Below are 16,822 nucleotides of genomic sequence, written 5' to 3' on the forward strand. Positions count from 1 at the left end.
ACTCAACCTTTTTCTTTACCAAAACTAGAGTAGAACTTCTTAATATAAGACCAGCAGAATTATATGAATCACCAATGCCAGCTTATTTGAAATATGACGGGTTAAAAGGCAAAGTCGTCTGTCTATTTCATACACTTTGCTTCCGAAAGTGGATGGATGCATCACCTGACACCGCGTCTCCGCGATTCGCGCCGCGGAACTCACTGCTTCCATCAATCTTGCATCGGCATCAACTACACCTTTCTTGTTCCAGAAGACTAGATTGAGACGAAAGTCTCATCACGAAAGCCAAAAAAAATGGCTGGCGAACCACCTGCCCAAAAGAAACGTCGACTCCCCTTCAAACCACCCAGTCGCGCACCTAGCGCAGGACCATCAACATCCGCGCCCAAGCCCAAGTCTAAAAATACCAAAACCAACAAGACCTCCACAAAAGCCTCTACCGCTGCATCCTCCTCTAAAGCATCTGCTCAAACAAAATCCAAAGCCACAACTACTACAAAACGTCCGCGCGCCCAGTCTCCGCCCGAATCTGCCGCCGAGTCGGATTCGGGCTCGGAATCAGCTTCGTCTGTGCATAGTCGTGAACGCTCAATCTCTCAAGAACCGGACTATATTCTTGCAGAAATTGTAACAAATAGTCCATCCGAGGATGTGGCCTCGAGCGACCCGACTATACCACCGAAATTGTTGACACGATTACTACATCAACAATTTACCAACGAGAAGACTAAGGTTGCCAAGGATGCCAATGCCGTTGTGGCCAAGTATGTGGATGTTTTCGTGAGAGAAGCCATTGCACGTGCAGCATATGAGCGGGCGGAAACGGATAATCGTGGGGGGAAAGGTGCGAGTGATGGTTTCTTGGAGGTAAATCCCATTTTATTCCCGCGCTCATTCTTGCTCACCGATGGTGTCTCTGGTAACTAACGATATCACGCATAGGTAGAAGACTTGGAAAAAATGGCACCACAGCTTACAATGGACTTTTGATTATGAACTTCCAGGGGATATGGCGTTGAGGAATTCTTGTTCTTTTATTCAGCTCACTATGCGTTCGAGATACCACACCTTCATATGCATCGCATCATATACCGTTGTCAACATATTTTCCAATTTCCCTTTTGGCCTAATTATCCTCACCCTAGTTACTGCTTGATCCATATGACTCGCAGCATGGAGATGTCCCGGGGGTTTTGGTAGGCCGGTGGATTTCCCGACGTATGATCCTCAATGTAAGGCGGGAGTGCATCGAACCCATTGGCATTATGCAACATGCCAACATCATGGTTTACTCGTCGTGATATCACAGCATTCGCCATGTATGCTGTCTTTGTTTTGCTGAAGTGGGCGACTACAACAGGGAGCTGGTTATGTTCAGGTAGATGACCCAGCATGACATCGTAGTCTGTATTTGCAATATCGAAGACGAGAAATGTTCGTGTCCGCCAATTTTGACCAGCTAGAAGTCTCGTTTGAGAGGGGAGAATTGGCTCTTGTATAAGCTGGTTCTTCTTCAAGACTCTAAGGGCTGGAAGGATGAGGTCTTGTGGAGATTCTCGTGCTTTGGATAGAAGAGGACTTCGTTGGGAGACTATCACCAAGACCCGGAGACGAGACTGTGCCATGGTCTGTTGATGTATCAATGAATATTCTCGAGGTTAGCATTGGTTTTATACTACAATATTACACCTGGTGCCTTACATTTACGGTTGGTGACTACTCCGTGTCTGTATGGGAGCCAAAATTGGAATGAAACTTGAATGTGAATGCTCAGGTTTATTTGAGCCAGTATGAATTCAGGTTGATGGAATATTAGTACTAGAAGTTATCTACTACAGCTGGCCATTTCTATAAGTCAATATATACTACTAGTCCGTCGCCACTTCGAATGCATTGCCAGAGCAACTTGAATTCGTCTCCTCGGACCTGCAGATTTCGAACAAGCAGAAAATTTAGACTGAAATATGAAATCTCCTTCATTTCCTCCCGGTCTCATCTTCAATGCCACCGCTGGTGGCTGTGGCGTGAGTATAGGGTATTTGGTCTCAACTCTGATTTGTACCACCATCGAGATCAAGTCGAGTCAACACTAAAACCACCTATGGAAGAATGACCTCGCCAATTTCAAATCGAGTCCATTCCTCAAACAATCTTCACGGGTGAATGCATATTGAATGCAGGCCACCTCCGAGTGGAATGTGAAGTGCAGAAGTGTTCAAAGCAAAAGGCGGTCTGTTTTTCTTCCCCGCGCGTCTTTCTCCTCCGCAAACGCGCGCGCGTCTTACAGAATCAGCAATAACCTTTTATTTTCGCGATGAACGATGCCACTACTTCCTTGCTCACTGAGCATTTTAGTTACACTCCGCTGGTAAGTCGATTCTTTTTAATTCGACCCGAAGCCGGGGTTGGCTTCCGTTGGGAGCGCTCTCCTTGCGCTGCAAGAGGGGAATGAATGCCTTTCTCACCACTTCCTCAGTCTCTGATTGACGACATTATCAACTCAATCAACAATTTGATTTACCAAGCGATTTCAAGTCTAGAATCAGGACTTATAAACACGCCTCCTGAGCGGCTGGGATTTGCCCACGACAGTAATGGGACTGTTATCCACGAAGCCGACGAAGACGGAAACATTATATACCCAGAAGCGAAATTGGAAATTGAGAATGGCTTGCACCAGCTGGAAACTCTTCTCGAAGCCAATGTCGACAAGGCATTTGATAAGCTCGAGATCTATGTGCTGAGAAACATCTTCACTGTGCCAGACGACTTACTGTCGTGGGTGAAACTTAAGCATTACGAGGTACGGTGACCGCAGAGAATCTTCCTGTCATAAAAGCCCATTCGAACGATTTAACTTACATAATATAATTATAGGGCCTCTCTTTCAACAGCTCCTCAGACGCACCCACTCCAGAGACCATACAAGCCCAACGAAAGAAGCTCCTCGAAACGAAAAAGTTTAACCGAGCATTGAAAGACGAGTGTGCGCGAAACGACGCCGTCATCTCTCAACTCAAATCAATAGTTTCAACCCTTGATACCTCCAAGACCAACAACAAGGCCGAGGCTACCGAAGCAACTAAAGATCCCAACCAGCTTGACCTTTCCTTCCTCACTTCCAGCCCAGCTGCTCGCCAGCTCCGTGTTGGCGTCGACGCTGGATCTAATTCAAAACACGCCCCGCTTACAACCAACACAGCTTTCATTCTTTCTCAGCTCCCTGCATTGCGGGCGACACTCGCACAGCTTCGGCCTAAATTGGCTGCCCTCCCCGGTTCATTGGAACAGATGGAGTCCAAGTCTAAGCGCGATGAACGGAAAGAATATATTGAAAGTCGCATCAGGCTGCATCTCGAACGAGCTGGACAGCTAGCTATGAGCGATGACGGACCTGTCGTTGCAGGCCGTCGAATCGATATCACCGAGGCCCATGCCCTTGAAAATGTGGCGAACATGCTGGCCCAGGAGAAGAAATCTTCCTAGAGCGAAGGGAAAAGAGGAAATTCTTCTGAAGATTTGGAACTTTTATTTTTATTTTCTATTCGAGTCGATTACCTACGACCAAGACACGGACCAAGTGTCCTGGGTCTTACGGAAGGGGACCACGTCGATCTGATCTGACTTGAGGATCTCCTGGATCTTCTCTCCCTTCTTCTCGAGAGTGATAAACTCCTTCGTCTCCTCTCCAATCTGGTAGAAGTTGCGACCAAACTTGCTCATGAATCCCGCCACGATCTCCGGTGTAATATCCTTGTCCTTGAGAACACCGTTCGCGACTGCCTGCTCGAATGAATCAAGCACAACTTGGGTGGTGTAGGGCTGGGTGAAAACACCGGCAGCAATCTTCTCACCACCACGCTTCGAAGCAGCCGGGTGTGGGGCACTATCGGAACCGAAGAAGAATTTGGGGTTGCCCGAGGCCGCAGCCCGGATCAACGCATCGCGATCGGCCGGTGTCTTTGCGACAGGCTTGCAGAAGCAGAAGGGATCACCGGCCCAGGAGTCGATAATGATGGAAAGGTGGTGGGCGGTAATGGTACCGGCAACAGTAGGACCGCACTTCTTGACAGCTTCGACGGCGGCAGCGGTAGTACAGTGTTCCAGGATAATGCGAAGCTTAGGGAACTTCTCGTGGAGTTCGAATAACTTGGGGAGGAAGAGCTCCTCGGCCGACAGAACCGTCACGTCACCCTTGGAAGGAACCTCGCCGTGCAAGTTCAGCACCATATTTTGACGTTCCATCTCCGCAAAAACGGGATAGAAGGATGTGTAGTCAACGACACCAGCGCTTGAGTTGGTGGTGACACCGGCGGGGTAGCTCTTGACGCCGGTGATGCCGCGCTTCTTGGCCTCGACAATGGTCTCTGGGGTGACATCCTCATGAAGATACAACGACATGAGATAGTTGACGTTGGGCTCGAGGGCTTGCAGGCGCTTTTGGTAGTCAAGAGCGCGGTCGACAGTCGTAATGGGCGGGACCAGGTTGGGCTACACAATTGTATATAAGTTTTAGATGCCAATTGAACCGAGTCAACTATCAACACCATTCTCCACTGAATTGTCTTACCATCACAAAGACGGTGTTCACACCACCCTTGCGGATGGTGGGGGTCACCAACTCCATCATCGGTCCATCGCGTAGGTGAACTATCCGCAGAGTCAGTTCACAAATCGCATTCACCTAGGAGTGATTCAACACATACCGTGGAGATCAGCCGAGGCTGGGATCTTGACACCTTGCAGCTGAGACAGAGGCATATTGAATAGTTATACGAAGTCAATTGGAAATCCCTTCTGAATCCAGAAAGAAAAGAAGATCGGAAAAGATCGAAAAGTTGCGGAGTTTCTGCCCCGCCATTTATTCTGCCGGGCGGTGACCGGTTTGGGGTAGACATGGAAGTATACGATCAACTCATTTTGCTGTATGTAAAGTTGAAAAGGAATAAAAGGGAAGAAAGAAGACATTGCAGTGGAAGTTCGATGATAATTTAGTGGTATCTGGGGCTCAGGGTATAATCTGATTGCCCAGGATGTTATCCTCCACTCACATATCTGCAACGTGCATTTCTATTCGGAACAAGCCACTGTTCTCCGAGGTAAGCATCGGCATGGCTAGACTCTACCAGTATGGAAAGCAACAACAATTTAAACTAGCATTTAACTAGGAAACCACAATTCTACAGGAAATGGCTAGAATAGAAACATGGCATCCCTCATAGACCTCTCCACAGGGCCATGAACGAGCGCCACTGGTCACAGATCGTCCTCGGCGCTAAGCTGCACCCTATCACAACTCATCAACCACCTCCAAGCCCTGAAGAAGGAAAACCAGGAACACAAATCAGAGACCCCCCCCCCCATCAGCTTGTTCTATTTAAGAACTGCCAATGAGCTACTCCGATTTCCACCAGTGCCCAAAATTAGCACTGAGGTAGTTAACCGCCCACCCTTCCCCAGCCAAGCCTGCAGGCTAGTGCCCAGATGCTTCAGCCAAACTAACCCCCAAACGCAAGACGAGTCAGCTGCAGGTCCGTGTTTGCGGTGTTTAGTTCGCGGTCCTGAGAGTTATACTTCTATATAACAACGAATTAAAAATGCAGAAAGCTTTCGTACCTTATCCTGTCTATTTGCCATGGCTGATGTCGTGATGCAGAGATCCTATCCCCAGTGTCTGATAAGCGCCCACGAAGAGAAATGCATTGTGATGGGTAAAGCGCTCGCTAAAAATTGTCCGTGATGAGTTGCAATGGTTGTCGGAGTGAAAGTGTTTCGTCAAGGTTACGAGGTACATATTCAGTTTTCTGTCCTCTCTTGTTTTGTTTGGGACCAGGGGGTTTCTATTTCTACTATTCTCATCCGCCATTCTTTTCCCTCCTAAGGCTCAAGGCTACTAGTAACACTAGATAGGACATCTGAACTTATCTATCAGTGTTATATCTCCATTCTTTAACCCCAGGCCAGGGTTCTCCTTCTTTATAAGTCTCACTCACTCTCTATCTCCTCCCCGAGAATTATTTTTTTTATCCTTGCCGGCAAGGTATCGAGGTTAATATCTCCTCCTTCTCAATTACGAATATTATATTTATTTCTGCTTGCCTGCTCGATCTATATCATCATGAGTTCAGGCTCGTCAACATCGGGCTCTCACCCTTATTCGACAGATATGGAGGAATCGGCTTTCCTCAAACGCAGTCGCCTTATCCACTGGGCTCGCCTTGGTCTTTCTATCCTGGTAACTGCTGTTTCCATTGCCATTATACTCTGTGAGGCAGTGCCTCTACGCCACTACAAGGACACATCGAAATGGGCGAGTGATGATCTTCCTTTGTGGCCCTTGAATTTCGATCTGCGCCCTACTGTAGCAGCCCTGGCATGTGGTTGCGTGATTGTAACTCTCAACCTAGTATATGTGATTGCTGCTCTTCTTCCATCTGTGAGTATCGGATTATCTGCTTTATCAACGCGAAATATGACTGACCAATAATGCATAGCCTCATTCTCGAATCAAGCTACTCAATTCTTATTCCTCCCTGTCGGCAATTTGTGGTTTTATCGCTGCTCTGGTCGGTATAATATTCATCATCTATCAACCATCCTCGAGCCATCCTTCTGGATTTACAAAAAACGAGACGTTGCACAGCTGGACGTGCAAGTGGAAGAATAGTTCCGATGGACAGACAACCCCCATTGATTTCTCGCGGGACTGCAAAGACACTCGTGCAGGTTTCGTGCTTCTATGCGTAGCCCTCGGACTGGAGATAATCATGGGTGTTGTTGCTGCTGTTGGCTCTTTGGCTCAACGTGGCGTTTCGCGACGCAGACAAGAGCAATTCCAACTGGAGAAGCTGGAGATTGCCACTAAGCAGGCATATCGAGGCTGAACGATAATCATTCTGGTCTGCCAGGTAGTACCTAAGGCCATTTTAGCAAAGGTAAGTGTCATTGGTTGATTCAAGTACTGCTTGAGTGTGGATAGTTGCCAGTGTATATCTTTTATGATGTTGATGTCGATAATGGCTATGGTACAATGGGCCATCTCGAGACGATCATGCTGGACATAGATTGGAACAAATATATGTGGCTAGATCCATATAATCCTCGAAGAGAATGTATATACCTGAAAAAGTTCTTTTCAGCTCTGGATAATTTCACATGCAAATATTGACCGGTAGACCTGTAATTTTGCTAAGTAAATTGTAAATGACCTAGGGATAAATTGTATACTCTGCAATGCACCAATCACAGGCCAAGATATAATGACATAATCCTTATCAGTACCGCCTTTGGCAGAATCGACTATCTCGTCCAGCGCGTCTCTTTTCTTCTCCTTCTGCATTTCATGACTATTTGATTCACCATGTCTGCCGATCAAGCTCAGGCTATCGCTGATATAGAAGATGAACCTTATGACTCTGCCGAAGATGAAGATTTTCAGGTCGATGCTGGACAGGATGAGTCTGAGTTGTCCTCCGATGAGGAAGCGGACGCCGAGCCCGCGAAGAAGAAACGCAAGACTCATAAGAAAGCAAACGCCACAGAAGACATTGAGTTAGATTCCGGTGATGAGGCTACAATTAAGAAGGCGCAAGATAAGCGGAAGAAACGAAAGGGAAAGAGGGGCAAGGATGGTGACGATGATTCTGACGAGGATGAAGGGGCTTCTGGTGGATTTGTGCGAACACGCGCAATGAAATCGAGAGTGTAAGAAATATTTTCGCCTTCCTATTCATACTTCCAGAGCCTAATTCCTGAAATTCGAACAGGCAAGAAGAACGAGAACGTAAACCGCTCGCCAAGATCGACGGCGCAACCGTGGACGTGGACGCGCTATGGGAACAGATGAATACCCCGGGGAATGAGCTGGGCTTGCCGACATCTCAAACTATAAAACAGCCCGAACTTCCTTCGAAATCCGAATCCGAGACAAATACGGAAAAACAGGAACAGCCTGCCGCTGAGTCTCGGGATCAAGCTTACAATGACCAATACAACGACCAGATGATCAAGATAAAGCGAACATACAAATTTGCAGGCGAATGGATTACAGAGGAGAAGTCAGTACCCAAGGATTCTGCCGAGGCAAAGGTTTTTCTTGCTAGTGGTGAACCTGTGGAGTATACCGATGCTGAAGCCGTGAACGCTGCTCGCAACATACGCCGACCGCTTCGCAAAGTTTCGCGATTTGATCCAAACCCGACCGGAGCCATCAAGAAGAGCTGGGAGAAACAACCGGTGGAGGCTGGCGAAGGCGATGCAAAGGGTCCTAAAATCAACACGGTTGAGAAGTCTCGTCTTGATTGGGCGCAATACGTGGACGAGGCTGGCATCAAGGAGGAATTGCGTACACACAGCAAGGCTAAAGAAGGATATATGGGCCGCATGGACTTCTTGGGCCGAATGGATGCCAAGAGGGAAGAAGAGGCTCGTCAGGCGCGTCTCAAGGGTATGTAAACTCGGCTGCGTGTTGTGATACATACGAAAGCAGCCCCTCGTTGAAAGCCCTCGGCTGTGAAAACTACCATCCTGAAGACTGCCGCTTCGGCATGCAAATAGATATGCATTTGGGAATTGCCCATCCAATTGTCTGAGCATAACCTGCCAGAAAGCAAACAGTCTATCCTGATCCAGTGGGAGAGCCACTTTGGCAGGTCTCCGCCAGTACGAAACAAGTCACTCGACTTCTTTCCAGCTCAGCTTTGCTGTCGGAATGCGCTTTCAGGTAAATACAACCCACCGGCAAAGCCTCAGCGTTGTCCACCAAAGAGACGACGAGCTACAAAGACGCTACTACTCTTGCCACATATACGTTGAGACCATCTTGACTTTAGTATATCTCCTGCGAAGCCTCGAGTGAAGGTGTATCATTAATTCTGGGCAAATAATACTCATGTACTCTATATCTCAGATACCAATACAGATACCCCAATATGAAATGCAAATCATCATTCAGCAACGAATCGTCAGCTCTGGGATGTCATAGCAAATCTATTTCCGCGCATGCGTTTAGTTTCCCTTGGGGAGGTACTTGATGCCACTGCTGGGACAGCTCGACTTGGTAACTAGGCGATGGTCAGTTGGAGAGATGGGGAAGACTTCAGACTTCAATGGACTCACGAGAATCGGCGGCTTGATATTTTCCATCAATGGCATTTCCACGGACATTGAAGAAGTACCAAGCCTCGTTCAGCTTGCCACTTTTGCAGCCCAGATAGACCTCAGCACCATCGTGCGCTTTGCTCAGAGCAGACTGGATCTCCTTCAGAGTATAAGTCTTGGAGTCATTGGGGGTAATTCCCGCGGAGGAGAGGGCCTAGGAGTTATTATATGTGAGATATGCCCAAGAATAAAAGAAATGAAAAGATTCATAAGATCAAGGACCTACCTTGTAAGTATCCAGACCCTTGAACAGGTCGACCGTCTTTTCGAAGTAGGCTCCAACCTCCTCCTGTGGTGAATAGTTGGAATAGCAACTGGGCTTGATGGTATTGACGCAGGTGCCATGTTTTCCCCATTCGTGAGCCCAGAAAGACTCGTTATCGCCATCGATGTCAAGCCAGTATTTGTCCATGTAAGACAGGAGATCGGCGCGATCCTGCGCCTTGAGAATGTCGGTGATGTTGGTGTAGGCGCGAGTATCATCGCAATTGGATTCATAGGTGCCATCACAATTGTCGGGCCTAATAATTCATTAGAAATGAATTTAAAAAAACAAGAATTTATTTACGAAGAATTGGATTTTTTTTTTCTAATGCCATAGGAGAGTCCAAACATACCACAGTCCATGCATGGTCCATGAATCAGTTGGTCCGGTCGATGGGTCTGTATCCCAGAATTGAGTCTGAAGGAGAGCTCCGCCAGGATAGTTATAGCAGCAAGTTGGAGCTTTGGAGGAGCTGTGACAACTCAGAGTGTTGTTGTTGGAACAAGTCCTTAGAGAAGCAGAGGCCGATGCCGCAAGGGCAAGCAAGCTGATAGAGACGCCAGTGAAAGACATGGTAAAAGAGGGTGCAACTGTATATCTTTGAAAATACCAGTTCTAAGAGCTGATAGTAAAACAGTGAAGTAAACAAGAATATTATCAGTATGAATCTCGAGGATTAAGGGTGAATTAATAGTCGCTCTGTTCAGGTACCAAGAACACTATGAAAGCACGTCGGCTGGCAGAACTACACAAGCGGCCTCTTGTCAGAGAATGACGATCGCTACTGATAGCAGCACATGCACTGTGAAAAGGACGCTGATTCGTGCGAACGAGATCGGATATCGCCGTCCTGAAGCTCAAGTCGAGTGGAGACCAGCGGGGATTCTGTTAAAATGGGGAAATGGTGAAACAGCCAATCGCAGTAGTACAACCACCAAAGTCCAACTGAGAATCTTAGGTTCTAGGTTCAAGTTGTCGGGGATCTGAATGATTGAGGTTGCATTGAGTCTCTAGTGCCTTGTTTCTAAATATCAGGAGTCCTACGGATCTCCGATTGTGATTGAACCCCCGCGAGATTAAACCCGTTGCTGATCGTCCCAGCCCCCTGATAGATTAACGAACTGGCGTGTCCGACGGGGTCCTGGTTGATATGATCAGCAAAGAATAAAAAGCATCTTCCACGTTCTCCGGCGAATAAATTAAAAAGGGTTGGTGTGGTTGTTTCGAATGCATTTTAGGGTTTGGTATGTATAGTATGCAACAAATAGTTAGATGACATACATAGTATGTAGTAAAGTAACGACTCGAAGTCTTAGAACAAGTGCTGGTAGAGTTGACATCATTCATTTCAATCATAACAAAAGTAAAACGCCGAGAAATATTGCAGGCTATCGATGCTTTATATTTAAATTGTTGATATAATATACTATTGAGCAGGTAATGGTGCCTCCTCGTCATTCGATAATGGATCGCGGACCCGAATGTGCCAAATCCCAATAGAAACGAACACGAAAATGAAAGAGGCTTGTAGCCAGGGCAAGCCCATCCAAGCATTTCCCAGATGCATCCCAATACGAAAGAGATAAGCAAAAAGGGGACCGGCGATGAGACCTCCTAATGCTTGCGAGATTGCCATTGCCGAATAGAGCGTTCCGATATGGTTTGGTAGAACAAGTGCAGTGGCAAGACTACGGGTACTCATGATGAATACCAGTCCGATAGAAAGGAAGACGAGTCCCCAGATTAAGATACCAGGGACCGGCGCGAAGGCCATTAGAGCAAATCCGATCGCAGTGAGAACACTGGTCCCTTGGCTCAACCGGTAGTCTCGATGCTTGCCATGCAGATCAAAGAATTTGGCGACGACAGCATTGAAGATTGGCATGAGTACGAGTAAATTTGTTAAACCAAATACTCCTCGGAGTGAGACGAGCAAGCTGGCCTATTTACTCGAAAAGTTAGTCGAACGATATTCTAGGGCTGGGGGGTATATGATATTATTTACCTCTCCGATACTCCAGTTGAACTTCTTTGATGCAAATTGCAACATCAGATTGGTAGATTCTCGACTCATAAAGCTGACTCCAGCAACTATGATAAGGAGGCAAACGTTGCCATCTCTCCAGATGAATCCAGTTGACTCTTTAAATTCGTGGGCCTGCTGAAGGATTTCCTTCGACAATGACTGCTTTCTTGATGGCTCCATGCTCTGATGACCCTCACTCTGAGTATCAAGGTCAAGAGACTTCATTTTTGCTTTGGCATCGTCAAGGGTCTCTGGGATAAAGATAGAGGGTGCACTGCCTAAAACTATGATGATAAGTCCGAGGACATATGGATACCATAAATCAAATGTCATCAAATAGGCACTGAATGGAGTGGCCAGTATTTCTGCAATAATGACACATGACTGAAGACGGAAAAGAGCAGTAGATCTAGAAAAATGTTAGTCCTGGTATACATACTCCTATTGTTCCTTTCTGTGGCTTACCTCTCCTCCTCTGAAAAAACATCTGCAACCATCGCGATAGCCATCGACGTCACAACCTGATCACCACCTCCAATCACTCGGAAGAGACCAGAAAGCCATACCAAACGCAATGGCAGCATCTCTGACCACGCGGCCACAAATCTCACCCAAAGCTCTGACATGAGTATGCCCATGATGCCGAGATACAACACCGGCTTGCGGCCCCAATGATCGGCCAATACGCCATATGGAAGTGACAAAAGGATACTGGGGAGGATATTGAAGGTCTCTTTGTAGCCGTTAACTACAGCAAGCTCCCCTTGAACAAACTCCGATTTACACGGATCTTCCGCTAATAAATCGAGTCTGCTGGTTTCGGGTGTGTTTTGCAGATTCGCAAGATAATTGCGACAAATGATCTGTTCGAAAATGCTCGTCTGTGGTGCTGTGCTCATATAGAATCCAAAATCCGCGGCGAGAATAAATACACCACAAGCAGCGAGGATGAGAAACTTCTTGCGTTTATTATCGTGTTGCTCGTTCTCAATATCGGAGTTCGGAGTTGGCGATAGCAGCGGTGCCGTTTCATCGGCCGAGAATCGTGTTTCAACGGTCATGATCACTTCAAGAATATCAGATCACAGCATATATTCAATATTTGCAGAGGAAAAGAAAGTGAGAGGGGGAATCGGCGGAATATAACAACGGCCAGACCGTTGAATGACAGGGGAAAAGGGCCCTATGGCGTCAGGCCGTTGGGTCGTAGCCCACTCGCAGCTTATCGAAAGCCGGAGCTCGTGGTTAATGCACTTGACTCCGGACTTTTAATCGAAAGTAGAACTGCTGATTTGCTGATTGCGGTGTGCGCCCCGCTTAAGATAAGTTGTTCCCATCATGGGTGGCCTATCCGCGTCCACAGACATGTCGGACGTGTTTTAGGGACAAGCTAAACAGGGATGCGGCATTCTTTGTTTGGGGGCCAGAACAATGCTATAAGTGCGGAGTTCGGCGTTCATGAACGCGTTGGAATCAAGGAAGAATCCCCTTCAGGAGTAAAGGATTGAAGGATCAAATTGCTGCCTGATTCTCATTAGAATAAGCTATTCTCAATGAAATTTTGTGTTGTTGATGACTTGTTGAGGTCAGGTTGGTGTTTGCGGGGAAAATTATGTGCCTAAAGATACGGTGAAGAGATTCTAGTTGATGAGGATGTATATTCATGCAGCCCCGGAGTAGTTACTATGTATAACTAACTAGTGCGTGCAGTGCATATCAGGCACTTCCAGGATTCAACACAGCCATCAAACTTGGAGTCGCGTGTCTACTTAAGATAATTTGATTGAACAGGATATTATAAAGAATATATTCAATAGAAAGAAGAACAAGTCTTAGATTATCCAGATTTTAGACTGGCGTTTCCGAGAGAAATCATATTGGATGCCTGAAACTTAGGGTTACACAAGCCTGTACAACTGACGGTCTCTTCTGACTCGGCCCCTTCGAAACAGAATCCTTCAAATAGTACATGATAATACGGTGAGCTGATAGGAGATAGTTCAGATGATATAGATAATGTAGAGATGTGCTGTTCTCTCCGCAAAAAAGAGTCCTTTATCTCATCAACAAGCCCAACTTGAACCTTCGGCCGCTGGAATGATTTCCCCTCTATGTACCATGTTCTTATAGTCAAAAACCCACCACAAGGCGCAGCCGGCCGCACAGTATAAGCAATTCCCCGGGGTTTTTGACTGAGACTAGCCATTTTGGCAATTGTCGGGCCTTTTCCTCAATGGCCGGGCGTGACGCTCCCCGAGTCATTCAATCGCGCTTATTGCTTTTTCTACCTCGCCCCGTCACACGGGCTAAAAGACGCCCACGCTCGGGTTGGCGCATCCCATACGCGTGTTGGTCACCGGGGATGAGGTATTCCTGGTCCGACTGAATTGCTCTGGGATCCCATGGTGATTGCTGGTCTCTGTTTTTCCGCCGGTTGCGCACAGTTAGTCGGATATTGTTAGATCTTGAGCTTGTGGTGGGCCGGTGGGTAGTAACGCCCGCGTACATGGTTCTGGAAAGCCGGAAGATGGCAGGTACTCGTTTTCGAGTCTTTGAGGGATGTTGAGGATCATGTTCCTCGAAAGCGTTCATTTCTCTGGGTCTTTGTTTGCTTCGCCAGCCAGAAATTGGAATCACTGGGAGACCCAGCCCACCTGAAAACATGATGCTCGTGAAATGAAGTAATGTGAATTGCCCTGGAATCAAAATACTGAGGGATAGAAGTGGTAGTTAGCAGGTTTCTTTCATTCATTTTGGCTTGTCTTCGGGGGTGAATGGAAGGCAACAAGGAGTCCTCACTCGTACGACCTCACCACTTCAAAACTTGCGAAGCAATCGAACTGTCTATGATGTCTAGCCAAAGTCAGTTGTCTGGGCTATGGAGATCTTTGCTTTGACCTGTTATCATATCGACGTCCGAGTGAAGTGAGTAGAGGAAGACTCGAAGATGAGATATGGGAGTGTGGTGTCGTGTAACCAGGGATATATCATTGTGTGACATGCGTAGTGCAAAGGGACAATCACTTCAGCTGGTCCGACCCAGGGGTACAAAGAAAGCAGCAGAAAAGAGAATCATCTCTTGCATGTTTGTATAGACTTGCCAGTAGCGAGATAATGGATATCAGACACGGAGGGAGGTTATTTATTTATTACTACTACTCCAACTAGACTCTTCAGATACTGTTACGAGAGTAATTGCCCGGCGTGGCTTAGAGAAATATATTTCCACAAGTCTGTAACAGTCTGCCCAGATCAGGGCCTATCTCTATAGTCCTTTGAGGCTGTAGCAGCTCATGATAGTAAAGCCGGGAGAATAAGACAGCACCTTGAATATTATTAATTCTTTGAGCCCTCGACTGCGATATTTTCCATGAGCCCTGAAAGCACGACCGGCGTACAAACTTATCTACTAAATGCATATACCTTGGTCCACTACGTAGTATGGGCCAGACACTACTATAGCCAATGCCTGTCCCAATTATTATTTCAAGGTTGTAATGATATATCACCCACAAGTCACTGATAACCATGGATCTTTTCTTTCTCTGAAATTACATAGTACGAGATAGCATTCCAAAGGTAGCCCAGGAAATCGGATTTGGATATTCCATGCAAAGACCCCTCGACACTCGCGTTCATTACCCAAAGGAATCTCGAGCAGATACCCCAGGCCAAAGATACAGGGTCCAGATCCATTGATTCGCGTTGCAGGAGATCTCCCAGCAATCCCTACAGCGCTACTAGTACTCCACAGCTACTGCGCGCAGTATATTGAATACACTCTGTACTTCTGAGCTGCAACATGGAAGGACCACGTATAATGCCGCAATGCTTCGATAAATATGAAACTTAGACTAAGGTCCACTAATAGGATACGCGTGATTTCTGCTCCTCGAGCAAGGGCAAGATAATATGATGTCATCTAGATTCCCCTCAGGATGGAAACAATACTACCGTATGTACGGAGTAAAGAGCAGACTATAGTACGACTATATGTAGTCAGAGCTTCATCCCCCGCGGCCTCTTAGCAAGACATATTGGACCGTGCTGTGCATTGATTACCACCCCTCTCACTTTCCTCGTCTGATCTACTAGGAATGCCGAGCATGAGTGATGTGCAGTGTCGATCATGGATAACCTGAACCGTTCGGAGCCACCGATGTGAATCATTTTGTACTATACCGTTTATTAGGACGTTTTTACATTGCTGCCCAGCAACTTGCTGCACTATTGAATTGACTGGCATGCGCATTGAACCCCAACGCTATGGCTGTGATTGCGTAGTCTTTGTGCTCGGACGAAGACTTGAAAGACTTGGCATTGGTCTCAGAGAGACAACTTGGTGAGAAGCTTTTCGCATGATGGCGTGAATGTAATTCAGAAACCAATCCCTTCTCCCTCCATCGCGACCCTTTGAGCTTGGGGAACACGAGGGTGACAGGAGCGAACTCCTTGGACGCCAAACGCCAGATAACCCTCTACAAATCATGATCCACAACCCCTGGAAATATTTACCGGGGAAATCGTGTCGAAGGAGGTTTCTGTAGGGCTCTGCCAAAAGATAAACTTTCCAACTATATGTAGTATCCTGGAAACCGGAACCAACGACGCAAGGCCATTCGAGGTGTCGCGATGCAAGCCACCATGAACAATCTAAATTGGTCCCAATAACCTAGAGAAAAAAGCAAATGATCTGCTTTGCTTTTCGGCTTCTGTTCTTTACTTTGAGAAATCTATTGTTGTCTGACATGGAAGTTGAGGGAATGGCCGTTGGTCGAAAAAGAAAGATACTCTGCAAGGGGGTGGAGAACATCGAACGAAGGGATGGGCGGGACCTTCAAGCCTCAGGAGTAATACTCAAATCAGGACTTTTGCATTGGCTCACATAACTATTGATGTGCATTGCAGAAGCTGTTTCTCAGTCTCTCTTCTTATAGGATGGCTATTCAAATCGGGCCGATCAAGATGCTACCAGATGCCGAAACCCGTGAACTAGACTGCGTAGAGCATCAATATGTCGGTAGAGCGATATCAATATTTCTTTTTCAGCACCGAGAAAAACGAAGAAGCTAATTTCTGAGTTGGCCTGAGCTATTTACGACAGAAAAGACAGATAGGGTCATTTTATTCTCCGCTAGTCGGGCTTCACCGATTCTTATAATCTATGAATCGAATGATCGCCAACCAAAAACAGGTTTTTGAATGAGGCTGGCTGTACCAGATCCCGAGTAAAACTACACAAAGACGTAATTTGTACACTATGGGGAACTGAAACTCGCCTCATGATGAAAGAGTTTGATTGACACTTGCCATTGCGTTCCATAAAGATCCATATCGACTACACTGTAAGTTCTCTACGTACATGTACA

At 46.7% G+C, this 16,822-nt stretch overlaps 9 protein-coding genes across 9 annotated transcripts; 4 read left to right on the top strand and 5 right to left on the bottom strand.

Annotated features, from left to right (window-relative positions):
* Positions 1–297: 297 nt before the first annotated feature.
* On the top strand, positions 298–930 carry N7469_003139 (CENP-X/MHF2 family protein; the record flags this gene model as incomplete). Its single annotated transcript, XM_056642059.1, has 1 exon — positions 298–930. One exon carries the CDS (start codon positions 298–300, stop codon positions 928–930), a length of 633 nt encoding a protein of 210 aa, XP_056504553.1.
* A 218-nt stretch (positions 931–1,148) lies between these two features.
* N7469_003140 (uncharacterized protein) lies at positions 1,149–1,628 on the bottom strand (the record flags this gene model as incomplete). Its single annotated transcript, XM_056642060.1, has 1 exon — positions 1,149–1,628. The coding sequence occupies one exon, from the start codon at positions 1,626–1,628 to the stop codon at positions 1,149–1,151; it is 480 nt and encodes a 159-aa protein (XP_056504554.1).
* A 689-nt stretch (positions 1,629–2,317) lies between these two features.
* On the top strand, positions 2,318–3,489 carry N7469_003141 (MIND complex subunit MTW1; the record flags this gene model as incomplete). The annotated part of the gene is made up of 3 exons (XM_056642061.1): positions 2,318–2,371; positions 2,480–2,806; positions 2,881–3,489. The coding sequence occupies 3 exons, from the start codon at positions 2,318–2,320 to the stop codon at positions 3,487–3,489; spliced, it is 990 nt and encodes a 329-aa protein (XP_056504555.1).
* Positions 3,490–3,561: 72 nt separating this feature from the next.
* On the bottom strand, positions 3,562–4,764 carry N7469_003142 (dihydroorotase; the record flags this gene model as incomplete). Its single annotated transcript, XM_056642062.1, has 3 exons — positions 3,562–4,494; positions 4,574–4,653; positions 4,710–4,764. 3 exons carry the CDS (start codon positions 4,762–4,764, stop codon positions 3,562–3,564), a joined length of 1,068 nt encoding a protein of 355 aa, XP_056504556.1.
* Positions 4,765–6,121: 1,357 nt separating this feature from the next.
* N7469_003143 (uncharacterized protein) lies at positions 6,122–6,887 on the top strand (the record flags this gene model as incomplete). The annotated part of the gene is made up of 2 exons (XM_056642063.1): positions 6,122–6,439; positions 6,498–6,887. The coding sequence occupies 2 exons, from the start codon at positions 6,122–6,124 to the stop codon at positions 6,885–6,887; spliced, it is 708 nt and encodes a 235-aa protein (XP_056504557.1).
* A 476-nt stretch (positions 6,888–7,363) lies between these two features.
* Positions 7,364–8,457, top strand: swc5 (putative Swr1p complex component (Swc5); the record flags this gene model as incomplete). Its single annotated transcript, XM_056642064.1, has 2 exons — positions 7,364–7,707; positions 7,770–8,457. 2 exons carry the CDS (start codon positions 7,364–7,366, stop codon positions 8,455–8,457), a joined length of 1,032 nt encoding a protein of 343 aa, XP_056504558.1.
* A 552-nt stretch (positions 8,458–9,009) lies between these two features.
* On the bottom strand, positions 9,010–10,000 carry N7469_003145 (T2 family ribonuclease; the record flags this gene model as incomplete). Its single annotated transcript, XM_056642065.1, has 4 exons — positions 9,010–9,065; positions 9,121–9,316; positions 9,389–9,683; positions 9,780–10,000. 4 exons carry the CDS (start codon positions 9,998–10,000, stop codon positions 9,010–9,012), a joined length of 768 nt encoding a protein of 255 aa, XP_056504559.1.
* Positions 10,001–10,853: 853 nt separating this feature from the next.
* On the bottom strand, positions 10,854–12,514 carry N7469_003146 (uncharacterized protein; the record flags this gene model as incomplete). Its single annotated transcript, XM_056642066.1, has 3 exons — positions 10,854–11,369; positions 11,433–11,862; positions 11,919–12,514. 3 exons carry the CDS (start codon positions 12,512–12,514, stop codon positions 10,854–10,856), a joined length of 1,542 nt encoding a protein of 513 aa, XP_056504560.1.
* A 1,201-nt stretch (positions 12,515–13,715) lies between these two features.
* On the bottom strand, positions 13,716–14,117 carry N7469_003147 (uncharacterized protein; the record flags this gene model as incomplete). The annotated part of the gene is made up of 1 exon (XM_056642067.1): positions 13,716–14,117. One exon carries the CDS (start codon positions 14,115–14,117, stop codon positions 13,716–13,718), a length of 402 nt encoding a protein of 133 aa, XP_056504561.1.
* Between the last annotated feature and the right edge of the window lie 2,705 nt (positions 14,118–16,822).

Source organism: Penicillium citrinum (assembly GCF_028827155.1).
Source record: "Penicillium citrinum strain IBT 23319 chromosome Unknown utg000002l:1.0-3833315.0:1.0-3834789.0, whole genome shotgun sequence".
Lineage (NCBI taxonomy): Eukaryota > Fungi > Ascomycota > Eurotiomycetes > Eurotiales > Aspergillaceae > Penicillium > Penicillium citrinum.